This window comes from Macrobrachium nipponense, chromosome 17 (genome assembly GCF_015104395.2).
Source record: "Macrobrachium nipponense isolate FS-2020 chromosome 17, ASM1510439v2, whole genome shotgun sequence".
Classification (NCBI taxonomy): Eukaryota; Metazoa; Arthropoda; class Malacostraca; order Decapoda; family Palaemonidae; genus Macrobrachium; species Macrobrachium nipponense.
In genome coordinates, this window is record NC_087210.1 from 1,774,584 (window position 1) to 1,791,905 (window position 17,322).

At 42.5% G+C, this 17,322-nt stretch overlaps 1 protein-coding gene across 2 annotated transcripts in view; it reads left to right on the forward strand.

The window, feature by feature from the left end:
- Positions 1 to 17,322, forward strand: part of LOC135196116 (FAD synthase-like) — a 95,977-nt gene that overhangs the window by 29,008 nt on the left and 49,647 nt on the right. The window contains exon 1 of one of the 2 annotated variants that reach the window (XM_064222582.1): positions 8,615 to 9,105. The exons of the other annotated variant lie outside the window; for it this stretch is intronic. Coding sequence (XP_064078652.1) covers positions 8,883 to 9,105 — 223 coding nt within the window. The 5' untranslated portion in view covers positions 8,615 to 8,882. Of the gene's footprint in view, positions 1 to 8,614; positions 9,106 to 17,322 lie in introns of those variants that run through there. 2 annotated transcript variants of the gene reach the window in all.

The window sequence follows — 17,322 nt, forward strand, 5'->3', positions numbered from 1 at the left end:
TAGTCCAGTAAAGATATGGTTTTCCCCCAGGGGACATTGAAACATAGAAATCTAATTCATTATAATTGTTGGAACGTAGTTTCTAAGAAGGAGAAAATATATGACGTAAAATCTCGAAGGAAAAAGCAGTTTCCATGTTTTTTTTTTTTTTTTTTTTGTATTCCTGGGTTTTGGGAGTTGCTCTTTTGAATAGAGTAGAACACTTTATGATAGCGCTGCTCCTTGTACCCTTAACCAATTTACCACCACTCACACCCCTACAAAAAGTTAACCAAAATAAGATCCTCATGGTGTATGTTTTTTTTTCATAAAGTCTACGTGTTTTAGCATTATACGTCTTCCTTTTAAATTACCATGAAAAACAAAACATAGAAATTCTGCTTGTATAGGTTTTCCCTGCATTGTGAGCAGTGAAGGCCTTGACCCATGCACTTGCATCTTAATTTCCAGAAAAAATTTGGGCGCAATGTCACTTGCAGACTGTACTGGAACGAGTCTTCCATCACAAGCCTTCCAGCCCCAATCCTCGTTGTAGAGGACCTCTGCTTGCTCACAGAAATTAAAATCCTCCTTCATCAACGTCAATGCAACACCTTTAGCTAGTCCCAAACATCCTCGAAGTAGTGTCCACATCCCAAAATAGCGTGAAGAGAGAGGATATTGCGTATTAAGGGCCCCATACACTGAACGACTGTCGTTATCGACCCACACACACACACACTATTCAGACAGTATGAACGATCTCCGCACCGATTTCAGTCTGAACAAAGATTTTGTCTCGGTAAGACAATGGCATCATCTCTAGAAGAGAAGCGCACGATAGCGTTAAACTATCGGCAGACAAACCTTGCATTGAACCATCTGTGTATGACAGACTTGAGACGTCGCAAGCCAGCAACCTGGTCGTGACAGATTCCCGCTGAGATCGTCCAGACACGAAGCTCCGCCCACTTTTGCATTCAGACGCCCATACGCAGTGTTTTTGCGAACGATATAGACAGTCGTTCAAACAGTCGTTCAGTGTATGGGAGCCTATAGCCTTAATCACATCCAAGTACTTGCAGCAACTTGATGACTCTCCCTTTGTTTCTGGAATGAAGTACAGAATAGCATCTTTTGCGTGGTAGTGAAGAAGCAGCATCAAGCCTATCTCATCCCCAACAACTACAGTAGAAATCTGCTGTGAGGTAAGCAACAGCAGCTGTTTGGACTCAGCAGGTCTGCAACTGCGTCTCCTTGTACATTGTGTAGTACTTCGACTCCATCTGCCTGTAGTTTCTCAGTTAGGAGGTTGATGCATTGCTGAATTGCTGCTTATTTCCCAAATTTGATCAGAAATCCTGCTTCTTCACTTTAAGGATCATCCCCCGGAGTCAAAGTCACCTTTCTTCCAGGTCGGCCATTCCTTCTTCTATGCGCTCGATCTTTGCAGTCAGAGTAGTTCTGTGCAATACTATTATATATGTTTTGCCCGTGTCCCAAAGTATTCTGTGTAGCAAGGCACCTCCACCTAGAACAACTGCACAGCCCTTTCAAAAGTACCCCTCAGGAGAGGTGGAACATTACATCCTGCCTATGTGAACTCTCAAGAGAGACTGAGGAGAGTTTCCAGCCCTGTGATTGGCTTATCAACAGCCAATCAGGAGCGTCGTAAGGGACTGGCTCAGACATCAGATACACTGGTGATGTGGGTATAGTACCCCAGTACACTCAAAAAATAATATAAGAAGTTCTCCAGAATTTCATCTGTTTGGGCAACTATAGCTACACCAGTAAAAATCTTACAAATAAGTAATTCAGTATAACGATTTAGAAACATTCTATCAGGTTCCCTGTCGACCATTTGTGTTAATGACCAATTATCCTATTGGCCAATAATTATTGTGCTCACATAATCTCCATTGATGATAATGCCGTTTCTAGAAGAAGAGTTTGTTCTAACCTCCGTTGTTTAAGAGAGAGAGAGAGAGAGAAAGAGAGGTGGGGGGGGGGGGGGCGGCAGGTGTAATAACAGGACAATGTCTTAGGAAGGAAATGGTACTATCGACAATCCACGCATTACATTCAGTGGTTCCCAACCTTTTGTATTGGCCATGCCCCAACCTATGTTCCCTAAATTCCTGAGGCCCCCTGTGATGATATATAATTCTTATACAACCACGTGAGGAAGACTAAAAGGCCATGAACTTGGTTTAAATATTCTCGAATTGCGGCCAAGCCACCCCCCCCCCACCCCCCGACACCGCTTTAAGCGTCAAATTAACGCCCCACGTCGGGAACCACTGCTGATTTGGGACCAACCCCATTTTTGACCAACGTCGGTAGCTCCAATGTAGGACTAACATTTCTTTGGGACGGGGGAATAGATAGGGATCATTATCTTTGTGATATTCACAGTCTTGTATATTTCATTTTTACGTCAATCACCAGACGGCCTCGTACTAGACCCTGACAGGCTCGTAGTACTAGGCACACAGAGCAGGGCTCGTACTAGACACACACAGCAACACTGTTGGACTCGTGACCCTTCTGTTGAGCTTTCAAGTGAGAGGTTATAGCTTTTCGTTTAAAGTACAGGTGGGGGGGGAGGAACTGGCTACCGTGGTAATTCTACAGAGTAGTTCCGCACGGACTGCAAGGAACGTAACCGCGGATACGACATCCACTAGGGATTGGGGCGTCCAATGTATTTCGCCGTGTTTAGTACTGGCCCCCGGGGTTTAATTACAGTCGTCCGAATAAATATTACTTAAAATTCTTGTTCAGGAGGTAAAACTGCTTAGAAAACCGCAACTGCCATGGTCTAGGCCGCCGCGGAATAAATAGTACTGTAGATCTACCGCTATCGTACCCATCTACTGATCGAGGCTTGAAGATCGAGCTGAAGGAAGCGACCATCGATCAGTTTCGGATTTCAGTCAGAGAAGAAGAATATCCTCCAATAGCGACGAAATGTTTGACTGTTTTGCTGTAGTTGTCAACATCGTTTATCCCTGTGAACGTGGAATTTCTAGACTAATTTTCAAATAGGTCAAGTATTAAATGCATGGATCAAATGGTCAGTGCATCGCTCAAATATTAAATGCATTATGAAGATATATGGCCAAAGGTTCAGAAAAAAAAGTGCGAAATCTCATCAAGCACTTGTTGCACAATAGGACACTTACATGTGAAATATGTCTGTAAAAAAATGGTTGTTTCGGGTCTACTCCTCCATCATTTGACTATTTTAAAATTTTGTGGCTAAATTTTTTCCACATTGAAATCAAATATCGCTCCAAAGTTTTGGGTATGTCACCGGTGCATATTTCCCAAGTCTGGTAGAGTTTAGGGATGGGGAAAATTAGGACCAATCAAAGCGCTTGGAGCTGATCCTTGACGTCCAAGCCACGCCTTTTAGCTACACTTGGTCTTATAGCCATTACTGCCAGTCACATTGCCGAAGAAAAACTTCCCCATTTCACAATTTACGGCTTGTATGACCTATACATTTTTGTCAGATATATCGAAGCATAATGCAACACCAATTCAATAAACAATATATTCTTCAAATGAGATACATAGTTAAATATGTAATGCGTTATTGACTTCTCCCTCTTGGTAATAGTGCTCAGTCCCTCTTAATTCCTGCTCACAAAGTCGATATTTTCTGCATAAATAATATTTTCCTGGCAAGTGGCTGTAGCTAGATTGTATGCTTGAACATGTGTGTTTAAAACCATTTAGAAAAAGTTGCGATAACACATGGGATGAATAAAAAACATACGAGATAGTAAAATTGATGGTATAGTAAAAATGATGGTATATGACCTGTAATTAGCACTACAGACAGGAGGCCGCCACTGGCCACTCGTCAACACTTCGACTCCCATGACCCATCAAGAATCATGGACTTGGAAAGTGACGGTTTTAAAAGCATGGATCATGGGACGTTTTTCAGGCGTTACTGCCTGTTGTTTCAGGCTATATAAAGGTATCATGTACAGAACTAAAATAATAATTGCCTTATGCTTAAAAGAAATGTGGAGGATACAGTTTTGATGAAAAATTTACGTACAAGTAGGGGGATAGTGCCACGTTCATATCCTCTTTCTTCTATCTTATTGTCCACCCTCTCCCAACAATTGCTTCATAGTGCAACTGCTTTGAGGTTTTCCTCCTGTAACACTTTTCAGACTTTTTACTGTCAATATCCGTTTCAGCGCTGAAAGCCCTTAGTTGCCCCAGTGCTTGGCATAATGCCAAAAATCTATGTAAAAAAATATTATGCACTTGATTTAAGGCATATATACATTTGGCTATTGAGTGTGAGCTTGGATGAAAATAGTCGTATACTCATATACTGCCGTTATCCCTAGCTTTAATTTATACGTGTTGAATATTTGCATAACATTTTCTGTTGAAAGAGAGTTGGAAAAAAAGTGTCATCCATATTTACTTTAAAGCATATCGCAGTTCTAATAAAAAGTCTACTGTAACTCCGTAAATAGGTAGTATTCTGTAATCCTATAATTGCTAAAAGTATTACATACTAATGAAATACTAATTTTGATTCTTTGCACACAATGAATGACAAGTACGATAGGTTTGCTAAGAATATTAAATAAATTAAATAATCAGAGTTATCTTTGTACACATTGAATTTTAAGCAAAAATCCCGTAAGGGCTTGCTAAAAATATTCAATACTGAATTTTAACGTCACTTTTTATTTGTTTGTACACAATGTATGAATAGTAAAAAATCAAAAGCAAAAAATGTTCAATAAAAACTTTTTATATATTTGTACACAAAGAATGACAAGGACCAATCAGGTAAGGACATCTGGAATGTTTTATGAAAACGGAATCCACCTCAAAAGCAATTTTTTACTACAGCTTATCAAGTGCACCTTGAAAAACAACCGTATTCAGATTAGCTGCTGACAGGATGAGTTTGTCACGTAACTATATTTGGTTACATTAGGCTAACTTAGATCACCAAAACAACAATATAATAGGTTTCCTTAAGGGCACATTAGCTCTTGAAATAATTTAATGAATGAAGCTGAAACTGTGTTCCTGTAAATAGTTGGGACTATATCAGTCTGATTCCTGTTCATGGCCTAGTTATGACCAGTATATTGCTTTTATACAATGCACAGTAATGTGCATTACTACGAAATAGCATATGTCAATAGAAATCCGTGGTGTAAGCCTACTCCCTCTCTCTATTTTCCCCTACAAACAGGTCAGATACCATCATTTTTACCATCTTGTATATTGTTTGATTCATCCCGTGAGTCATCGCAACCCTTTATAAATGGCTTTAAACATACATTTTCAAGTATAAAATTTAGAAATTCGCGAGTGAAAATATTATTTACCAAGAGGGAGAAACCAATAACGCATAATATATTTCATGACGTATCTCATTTGAAGAATTATTGTTGTTAAATTAGTGTTGCATTATGTTTAGATATGTCTGACTAAAATGTATATGTCATACAAGCCGTAAGCCGTGAAATTGAGAAGAAAGTATTTCTTCGGCATCGTGGCTGTTTGAAATGGTGCTTTTACGTTGCATGGAACCAATGGTTATTCAGCAACGGGACCAACGGTTTTACGTGACTTCCGAACCACGTCGAGAGTGAACTTCTACCACCAGAAATACACATCTCTGACTCCTCAATGGAATGGCCGAGAATCGAACCCGCGACCACCGAGGTGGGACGCTAATACCATACCAACCACGCCGCTGAGGCATTCGGCATCGTGACTGGCGGCAGTAATGGATATAGGACTGAGGAGAGAGCCAAAAGGCGTGGCTTGTGACGTCATGGATCAGCTCCACGCGCTTTGATTGGTCCTAATTTTCTCCATCCCTAAACTCTTCCAGACTTGGGAAATATGCGCACCGCCACCGGTGCGCCCCTAAAATAAATAAATAAATAAATAAATAAGAGCCTCAGAAACGCTATTCTCTTCACAAAAGCTGGGGGCTTGTTGGGGGGTGGGGGGATGAATGGGGGTTGTCCACTCTGCGCCGGCCGTCTCTTTGAGGTTTTATCCAAAAAAATAAAAGTAATAGAATGATAAGTTCATGTAAGCCAAGCCTCGTGATTAGAAATATAATGAACTTCATTGGACACCAAATGGTCGACCTCTTCCTGTTTTGGTAAGCTAATTAGCTGCCTATAGTGATTATTAAAAATAAAATTGATCCAAATGTGAAACGTGTACCTTGACGAGATTTCGCAATTGTCCGAATGTGTGGCCTCGAATGTGATAGACGCATTCTCATCTCCGCAACAGTGCATTTAATATTTTTTTTTATCTATTTTCATGTTAGAGTAGAAAATTCCTCTATCACAGGTGCATCCTCCACTGATACCTACTCGACTGACCAATAAAGAATGAAAGTTTTGACGTGGGAGAGAATAGAAAGCAGGTGTGTGTACTTTGATAAAAGACACATGTGTCTTTCAGTGCATCGCTCAGGTGTTTCAGACGCATCCGACACGATTGCGTGAGAGGTATTGTGCACTGTCCAGATGGCCGCAAAAACCAGCCCACGCTGATGACTCATGTGATAGCAAAAAAGAAGAAGAAAGAAAAAAAACTAACTCAAACGAGACAGTTTTTTATAGGGGGTCATTACAGAAAATCCTAATCCTTCGCACAAAGCAACATTAAATTCCCGAAGTGTGAAGCTGCTATTCAAAATGAAGGCTTGCTAAGAAAAAAGATAAGTTTAGGCATGCGAAAGCTGTGAAGAACAAAAAATGGTCCTCGCTTACGAATGGATCAAACGAAGGTTTGTAAAAAGGACTTCAGAATAAGCGAGAGAAACTATATATAGTGACATTCAAAACACTGGCATAACTTGCTACCTAAAAGTGACAACAAGTGTCATTGCATAAGGGACAAATCTACAAGCTACATTCGTCATATCTCTATAGCAAGAGAGAGAAAAAAAAATAATTGCCTTCATATCATCGCTTGTCTGTATCTGAAGAAACGAAACTAAATGACCAAAGCGTGGAGAAAGAGAGAGAGAAAAAGGAGGGGGAAGGGGTTGACTGCTGACAATGTGAAAAAAAAGAGACACCAGCAGGAGTTGATGAGATTAACAGTAGAAATGGCAATGGAACTGACTCTGGGTGATTGCTCATAAACTGCAAATACTACGGCTGAAACAAAATGAAGATTATGATTGATTGCTCGAGCCTCGGCGTCCGGGGTAGTCGTACTTTCAAGTTTCTTCAGTATGATATTTTTGGAGTTAACGTCTGAGGTGGGTCGACTTTCAGGGTTGTTCAGTGAAAATGTTTCGAAACTTCTTCAGAGCATTATAGAAAATGCAGTCCGGGGTGTCGTCCTGACTCGTAAAACAAGATTAAAAAAAAAAAAAAGGAGAGAGAGAGAGAGAGAGTTCCATTTTGAGGCGTAACCCTACAGCAGAATATAACAGTCGAGAACCTAACTCATAGCTCAAAGTCACTGCTTATGGTTGTTTCTGACAAATGGGCCATGGCAGTAACGGTTCGATTCCTGCCGGGGACGAGGCACGTATGTATTGTTTTGTAAGGCATATATTTATAGCTGATAAAATTGATTCAACCTGTTTTAGTTCATTTGTACTTCCTTTACTGGACACCTGTTCCCCAGTGTGGATATCTGCTTCTGCCAGAGAATTATCTCTTATTAGATACAGTGGTTCGTGGTGGTATAGGTTTCTGTTTCCTGAGATTAGTAGTTATGGACCATTGACGGATGATCTCTCGTTTGTCACTTTTTCATAAGTTGCTTCTGGCCAGAGAATTATCTCTTATTAGATAGAGTGGTTCGTGGTGGTGTAGGTTTCTGTTTCCTGATAGTAGCAGTTATGACTAGAACCATCGACGGATGATCTATCGTTTGTCACGTTTTCGCAAGTTGGCTGACCGTGACCCTTTTTATCTGCCGAGAGCAACCAGATTAGCTGAGCAGCACCACCCACCAATATGGTGTAAAAGTATCTCGCTGTCGAACCTCTCCTCAGTTCTAGAGATCCTTTATTCCTCACACTGTTGGACTGTGGAACAGCCTCCCTACTGACTACTGAGGATGTCGAGTAATTGGAACTTCAGAAGTTCGAGCGAAAATGCAGTGTGTTACTACTCTAATACTATTCTTCTTACGTCTTTATCTTTTTATCTCTTTTTCAATTTATTTGTTTCTATTTTAATAAGTAGTATCCCTTCTTTTTGTATTTCCCTTTACTTTCTCTTACAATTCTTCCTAATGAACCCATATTCTTTGAAAGCTTGAATATTGTTATTATGCTGTGCGATGATGTGTACCTACGAGAGAGAGAGAGAGAGAGAGAGATTTTTTGTTTTTGTTTTAATCAATTTATTGTGCCTAGAGAGAGAGAGAGAGAGAGAGAGAGAGAGAGAGAGAGAGAGAGAGAGAGAGAGAGAGAGAGAGAGAGTTACGGTATGTCACATAAAGTCTTCCAATGTTTAATCATATTTATGCTCGTTGTTAATAAATTGATTTATTTATATTATATTTATCTATATGATGCGTAAACATGACAGATGATGTAACGATGACGCAACTCCCTCTGTTTGTGTTTTTCGAACGGGTTGACAAAACAGCGCCGCCTGCCTCTTTCTATATACACTTTCCAGACTTTCCGCTCGAAAAATGTTTCATTTACGCAATGAAACGACGTAATTCGACTTTTATCATGCATATGCAACAGGTTAAAGGTCAAAAATGGTCCCGAAAGGCTGACGATGACTTACGTAATAAGAGCGTACATAGTGGGGCAGTCCTGGGATCTTTTATATATCCTCGGGACCGGGTATAATATTTTTCCGGGCGGTTAGCAACGGGGTTTCTAATTTCGGAAAGGTATGCAGCCAATATGTCGGGGTTTACGTGGAGGCATCGTCAGGTGTTCCGGGGCTATTAAATGCCTGCGAAGGTTGCGACCTCTCAAACCGCATGTCATCCTCTCAGGGGACCTCTCTGCTACCTCCTCAAACTCTGCGAGAATGGCCTCCTCCAGTGGAGATACTGCACCTTCTTCCTCTTCGCATATTTCGGCGGACCAGGTCCCGACGGCGGGGATTATAAGTAAGGACGTGGTGGCTATCAATAGACTTTATTTAGACCTTGCTATTTTGGGCGGCTGGGGTTCTATAAGTGGGCGGGTGGTGGGACGGATTTAGAAATCATAACATGGAGGTAGCCTATTTGTACAGAAGTAGTCGGCACGGCATGCAAGGAACGTAACCGCGGATACGACATCCACTAGGGATTGGGGCGTCCAATGCACCTATTTCGCCGTGTTTAGTACTGGTCCCTGGGGGGTTAGGCTAATAACAGTCGTCCGAATAAATATTACTTAAAATTCTTGTTCAGTAGGTAGGCTAAAACTGCATAGAAAACCGCAACTGCCATAGTCTAGGGCGCTGCGGATAAGTACCCTAGATCTACCAACAGGGATACTATTATCATATGTAACACATATCCACATAAATAACAGTATTCATATACTAGGTACTATGCACACATGCACAGTTGTGGGTGGTCGTATGTGGGGGCACGGGGGTTAGTGTCTGGAACTCTTTCCAGGTCCCCACCCCCAACCTAGGATTATCATATGTAACATGTACCCACATACGTTACATTGGTGGTATACCTAGGTACTAGGCTATATCAATATTTACATTTGTATACTCTCTTGTACATTTGTTGTTGAAATAATACCTAGGCTAACTATAAGCAAATTTTTGCTACTACTACTAATATTGTTGTATAGAAAGAAAAAATGTCCTAGCCTATTATTCATAGCAATGGGGGAGGGAGCCACGTGACCAGGTGCCCCTTAAATCCGCCGCTGTACGTAGGCACCTGGTACATTGTAAAACGCATTTATGGCCAACATAGAATTGACTAAACCAAGTATCAACAGCTGGTAGTATCTAGAAGTAAGACTGTTTTTGTTACTATTTGGTTAGGCTATAGGCTAAGTAAGAATGTTGTAGTTTTTGTGGTTAATCTAAGTAATAGTGATACAGCAGGTATTTAGTGAGAAATTGCAGTTTCCTGTGGTATTTTGGTTGCTTATTAACAATTTAACGTTAGTTTCGGGGGGTCGGCTGTAATTAACTAAGAATTTACTGGAGCAAATGCAGAATGAGGGGTCAGGGCTACCATTAGCCTAGTATTGGCAATTCAGAATGAATATGACTTAGTCAGACTTACCTTTACCTAAAAATAGGACGCCATATCAAAACCTGGCCGGGGAACGAAAGCTCCCCCAAGTAAGTCTTGACTACCCACTCGTATCTAATGTTCATGGTGTATGCTTTATGCATTGACAGCCAGTTTTGTTGGTGTAAGTTTTTTTCTTTTTTTTTTTTTATTCCAGCATGTCATAGTCTATAAGTAACTGTTATGTGGTACTTTCTTTAGAGACCAGGGTTTTGGATAGAGAAATAAAGGAAATGAGAAGCATAGCCTATTGTAAATGACACATAAGTAGCGTAAAAGAATTCATAGCCTAGATATATTTGTTTGGGTGTGGGTAATAAAAATCAATAAACAATTATGATCCACAAACTTGTAGCAACAGCAATTGCTAGTATAAATCCTACCTTATTAGTGATAGATTGAAAGGAGACAACTACACAAGCATATTAGCATATTGTTTATTTATTGATATAATTGTTGGTTAAACAATGTAGAAAATCCCCAAGGGACTGGTAGTAAACATTGTGCATGTTCCCTGGGGCTCCGTGTTTAGCACCAGCCTCTGGAAGATGAAAGTAAAACTATAACAAAAAAATGGTAAATTTATCATTATCTCAATAAATTTCTCATATAAAATGGTAAATTTCTCATTATTTCAGTAGATTTCTCATATTAGGCTGCTTCTTGAACACTGCATCATATACACCCTTTTCTAGTCTTCAGTCAAATAATTATATTAATAGCATGTAAATGATATCTTTGTGCAGCTGTCTCCTTTGCGTTTACCACCTCGCCTTGTCAGCAGGGTCTCACCATACTAGTGTCTTTACCTTTGTGCTGCTCCACCAACCTGACCTGACCTAGATGGAAGTAATTTATGTTTGTAAAAAAATAAAAGACAGAGAGTGGAACCCAACCTAGCATGTGGGGTCTTATCTGCCCCAGGGAGTGGGTGTGTTCTGTGCATTTCATTTACGTACCCCCCCTTATGAACACCCTAAGTGGACCAGATGTAGCGAGCCATAAATTATACCTGTTTTAAACAAATTGTTCTTTAATATAGTATAACTTATGAGTTATCAGTTAGTTAGATTTACATATGTTAATTTTATGCTATTACTTGGAATGCACATAAAGGGGCCAAACTCATCAGTAGGCTGGGGCGAACACTTTGTTTTCACAAAGCATGTTAGGAAGCTGGATTTGCCTTTTGACAATATTTGCAAATTGATAAATTGGGTTGTTGGTTTATGTGAAATAAGGCTGAAGTTTATCATGTAATAAAGATGACATGTTGATTGTAACTTGTCTTTTGAGACTTGTGAATTGTCAAAACTTATAAGACAATTGTATAAGAATTCATGTTTTTACGTATTTATATTTCTCCATTTCCACTAAAATTTTCATTTTAAACTGTGTGTGTTATGTGTGCCTGTTTATGCATGCAGTATTCATGGATGTGTGGACTTTTTAAACTTTTTTGACAGCACCTATTGGCAGTTACTATGCACTGTGGTTTGCTTTGAGTTAGACAGTGCCCTGACTCTTTTTTGTTCATTTTCATATCTAGTGATATGGCATTTCATTTTTTTTTTTGTGTTTAGCTGAGCAATAATTGTGTTCATAGACCTAAACCAGATTTTTATTGTAGTGTCTTACCGAACAATTATAGAGCCGTGATTTCCACGAGCGGCAGGATACTAAATTCAAATTTAGCGCGTCGGCGTCGCCCACACTGGTGGTGATGACGTCATCTCCCTCCACTCGCGGGAGAACCAGGTACAACTGCCCAGGTGAATCCAATTCTTTTCCTGCCGGCGTCCGGTGAACATCGGTGGTCGGTGCGGTTGGATAACTTTGCTTCGCTTTTTTCTTGTGGATTTGATCTTCGGAATTGGTGAAGTACTCTTTTTTGGCGTTGTTGTTATTTTGCTTTTATTTAGGCGTTGCCATGTCGGATTCTAGTCCGTCGGGAGTTAGGTTTTGCATCTCAGGATGTAAAACTAGATTATCCAAGCTAGAGTATGATTCTCACACTAAATGTGTTAAGTGTAGGGGACAGGTTTGTTCAGCAGATCGAACATGTAACGAGTGTAGTGATTGGACTGATTCTCAATGGAAGTTTTTTAGTTCATACTCGGAGAAATTAGCTAAAGACAGAATTAGAAAAGCAGCGCTTAGGGAAAGTAGACTTAGCTCTGCTTCGTCTTGCGATGCATCTGTTCCTTCTGTTTCTCCTCAAATTGTTATGTCTCCTTTAACTACACCTCCTATTCCTCCTACTAATCCCACTTCTCCGGCTTCCCGTGTAGTTTCTTCCGACACCATTGCCAGTCTGGAATCGAGGTTAGATCAGAAATTTTCGGTAATAGCGAATACGGTTTTGCAACTTGGTAATTCAGTTAAGACGTTTTTGGAGAAAGCGGCCTCAGGTAAGAGTGTAGTTGAGGGTGCGTCTGTCTGTCCTGACACGTCTCCTAGACAAAGGTCACTGTCCAGCTCCCCCGCACCGGGGAGAAGACATACCGGAAGTCCAAGGGAGTCGATCGGGATTTGCCACAGACAGGCGCCTCTCTTGTTGAGCCTGTTGCGCCTCAACAGGGCTCGGTTAAGCGTTGGAAAGGTGTTGCGGTCAGACGCCTTTCAAATGATTCAAGCGATTCGTCTCCGGTCGCACGGCGCTCTTGGCGAGATTCGCCCGTTTTCGCGTCCCTTAAAGAGGCGTTCAGGCGCCGATTCTTCGCCTCCTCCAGTCAAGCGGTATAAGGAGCCTGAGAGTAGGGTTGCGCCTCGGCCGTTAGCGGCTCGTTCGTCGCCTCAATCTGTGCCTTTTTCGGCTCCATCTACTAGTAGAGATTGTGGTTTTAGCGCTGTAGCTAGCAGTTCTAAGGGTGTTTCTTTAGGCGCTTTTTCGTCTGTCACGCCTGATGCGCCTGTTTCGCCTCGAATTTTCGGCGGCTCCGAGCGAGGCAAGTCGCAAGTAGTTTTTTCCGCCTCCTGCTGAACATTTAGGCTCTTCCAAGCCTACGTTAACTGTTTTTGATTCGTCTCTGGCGCCTTTGCGCAAGCAGTTAGAGATGTTAACCAACTGGATGAATGAGTCCAAGGGTGGTTCGAAACTTCAGATCCGGTTGTAGTTCCGTCTACTTCTTCGGCGGTATCGGAGAATGAAGAAGAAGTAGAGGAGGAGGATTCACATCACCTCTCGTGTTATTCACGTCTCCTTAGATTTCTTCTGGTATCTTATCCAGATTATTTTGAGAAAGCGGCTCCGCGCTCCCCAACTTCGACTTTTTTGATGAGGAGGAAAACTTCAGACCCTCTCCTCCCAAAACTTGTTCTATCTAAAGCGGTTAGACATTCGTTGAAAGAGACGGAGAAATGGATGTCTATGAAAAGAGACTTAGGGAAGGCTCTTTTGCTTACCCTCCCTCTAAGTTGCTTCGTAAGAGGTATAGGTTTTATGTAACTGGGGAAGCTCCTTCTCTGGGAGTTTCTGCCTCCTCCCAGGGAGACTTCTCCAGTTTAATCGACTCCTCTAGAAGATCTGCTTTCGCCGCAGCGAAAGTTTTCTTTACAGCGCCTGAGTTGGACCACGTTGTAAAGAATCAATTTAAACTTTTGGAAGTCTTTAGCTTCCTTGACTGGACTATTGGCGCTTTAGCGGCCAAGATCGAAGACTGTCCTTCTCTTTCCCAGGAGTTAGCGGAGGATTGGATTGGTGTTCTGTCCTGTGCGGACAAATCCATTAGGGATGGATGTGATGAGTTAGCTTCGCTCATCGCCTTTGGTACCCTTAAGAAAAGGCAACTTTGGTGCTCCTTTGCTTCTAAAAGGGTTACGTCCCAACAGAAGTTCTGCTCTGTTTGTGCCTTTTGTGTGAAAGATAACCTCTTTCCAGACGATGTAGTGTTGTCAATTTCGTCTGCGCTAGATAAGAAATCTACTTCGGATTTACTGGCACAGTCTACTAAGAGACCTAAAGCTCCTGTGGAGACTGTTCCTTCGGTTTCTCCTCTGGCCCAAGCGCCTTTTCGAGGGAGAAAACCCAAGCGCTTCTTTCGGCCGAAATCGAATTTGCGACCTCAGTCTAAGGCCTCGGCCAAGGTTAACAAACCTTCCAAATGAAAGCTCGGTTCTTCATGCACCAGTGGGAGCCAGGCTGGCTCTGTTTTGGGAGGAATGGGAAAACAGAGGAGCAGAAGCCTGGGTAGTGCAAGTACTCAAGTTCGGCTATCGTATTCCTCTCGTTTCACCTCCCTCGCTCTCACCTGTGCCAATTCCATTCCAGGCATACTCTCCGGGCTCAGACAAATTTCTGGCGCTAGCCGCAGAAGTGGAAGCGCTTGTTCTCAAAGAAGCGATAGAACAGATAGAAGGGGATTTTCCTCCAGGCTTTTACAATCGCCTTTTTGTAGTTCCCAAGTCATCAGGGGGCTGGAGGCCGGTTTTGGATGTGAGCGCCCTGAACTTGCATGTCCAGAAAAACAAAATTTCATATGGAGACCACTCGGTTCGGTTCTGGAGTCCATCAGACAGGGGGATTGGATGGTCTCTCTGGACATGCAAGACGCTTATTTTCACATTCCGATACATCGCGAATCTCGGAAGTACCTGAGGTTCATGTTCGAAGGCAAGGTGTTTCAGTTTCGGGCGCTTTGCTTCGGACTAGCGACCGCTCCTCAAGTTTTCACCAGGGTTCTATCCCCGATAGGAAGCTGGCTACACATATTAGGAGTAAGAATCTCCCTCTATCTGGACGATTGGCTTCTCCGGTCGGAATCAGAGAGTCGGTGCATGAAGGACCTTGGAACAACTCTGGATCTTGCCAGAAAGTTAGGAATTCTGGTCAACAAACAGAAGTCCCAGTTGGTTCCATCTCAGAGCATCCTTTATTTGGGGATGATTCTGAATGCTCAAGTTTTTCGGGCTTTTCTGTCCCCGAAGAGGGTTCAAGGCTGTCTGGAGACAGTTCAGGAGTTCTTGGACAAAAAGGTAAGTTCTGCCAATCAGTGGATGAGGCTCCTGGGCAAATTGACGTCAGTGGAGAAATTTGTGACGTTGGGAAGACTGCACATGAGACCTCTGCAGTTTTTTCCTGAGAGCCTCTTGGTGCAGGAAGACACAACCAGACTCGATTACCTTTCCTGTCACAGATCAAATAAAAGAGGACCTAAGGTGGTGGCTCTCTCGAGCAAGGTTGGAAGAAGGGTTAGATTTACGACCCATCCTCCCGAACCTACAGTTCTTTTCCGACGCATCGGACACAGGTTGGGGAGCCCTACTGGGAAATCATCGGACTTCAGGAGCTTGGTCGGAGAAGGAGAAGAAGTTCCACATAAATGTAAAGGAACTGTTAGCAATTTTCTTAGGGCTCAGACAGTTTCGGAGCTTAGTAGAAGGCCGAGTAGTGGCAGTGCATTCCGACAACTCCACGGCTCTCTCGTACGTGCGGAAACAGGGGGGGACTCAGTCTTTCTCTCTGTACGAAGTAGCCAAGGATCTCCTCCTGTGGTCAAACGAAGCGAAGGTTCAGCTAGTCCGAGATTTGTGCCGGGAAAGATGAACGTCCTGGCGGACGAGTTAAGTCGTCAACAGCAAGTGTACCTCTGGAGTGGACTTTGGACAACAAGATTTGTCAGAAACTTTGGCGCCTTTGGGGGACCGGGGGACCGACGTCAATAGACCTGTTCGCGACATCGAGGAACAACCGTCTTCCTCTCTTTTGTTCTCCAGTCCCAGATCCTCTAGCTTGGTCGGTGGACGCAATGCTGTTGGATTGGTCGGGTCTGGAAGCTTATGCATTCCCTCCGTTCGGTCTAATAAGAGAGGTGCTGAACAAGTTCATGTCGCACAGCAATGTAACGCTAACGTTAATCGCTCCCTTTTGGCCCAGGAAAGAGTGGTTCCCGGACCTTCTCCAGTTTGTTAGTAGACTTCCCCAGACTTCTTCCTCCAGAGAAGTGGCTTCTCAAACAACCTCACTTCAAGAGGTTCCACCAAAACTTGTCCGCTCTAGCTCTGACAGGGTTCAGACTGTCCGGAATCTTGTCAGAGCGAAAGGATTTTCAAGAAGAGCTGCAGAAGCTATCGCTCGTTGTAGGAGAGAGTCGCCTAACAAACTCTATCAAGGGAAGTGGAGAATCTTCAGAGGAGTGGTGTAGAAGTGCTAAAGTCTCTACTTCTGCGGAAACCCGTCTTAACAGAAATAGCAAGATTTTCTTCTATTTCTTAGGAACTCTAAGAAACTGGCTCCTTCGACGATCAGAGGATATAGAGCCATGCTCTCTTCGGTTTTTCGACATCGAGGTTTGGATATTTCCTCCAATTCAGATCTGTCGGACCTCATTAGGTCTTTCGAAACCACTAAGCTCCCGCAAGATACAGTGGCTTGGAACTTAGATGTGGTGCTTAAGTTCCTCATAGGGCCACCACCGTTTGAGCCTTTGAAGTCGGCTTCACTCAGGAACTTGACTAAGAAGGCACTTTTTCTTATTGCACTAGCTTCTGCTAAGCGTGTCAGCGAATTGCACGCTATAGACAAAAGAGTCGGTTTCTCTCAAGGCAATGCTGTATTTTCGGTATCTTTGACCTTTCTAGCCAAAAATGAGAATCCTTCTAATCCTTGACCGAGGAGTTTTGTGGTAAGGAACTTATCTGATTTGGTTGGACATGAGGAGGAAGAAAGGCTCTTATGTCCAGTCCCAGGGCTTATTAAGCAGTATCTGTTTGCCACTAAGGGTATCAGAGGACAATCTTCTAAGCTCTGGACCTCGGTTCAAAATCCCTCTCATCCTCTTTCTAAGAATGCTATATCGTTCTTTATTAGAGAGCTTATCAGGGAAGCTCACTCGCAGTCCGAGAACGACAATCTTTCCATCTCCGTTCTGAGTTAAAGCTCACGAGGTTAGAGCAGTGGCAACTTCTTTAGCATTCAGAAAGAATTTATCTTTAGCTTCGATTCTTCAGAGCACGTTCTGGAGATCGAATTCGGTTTTTGCGAGTCATTATCTCAAAGAGATAGAAACGGTTTTCGAGAATTGTAAAACGTTAGGTCCGGTGGCAGTTTCTGGCATGGTGTTGGGAGAAACGGCA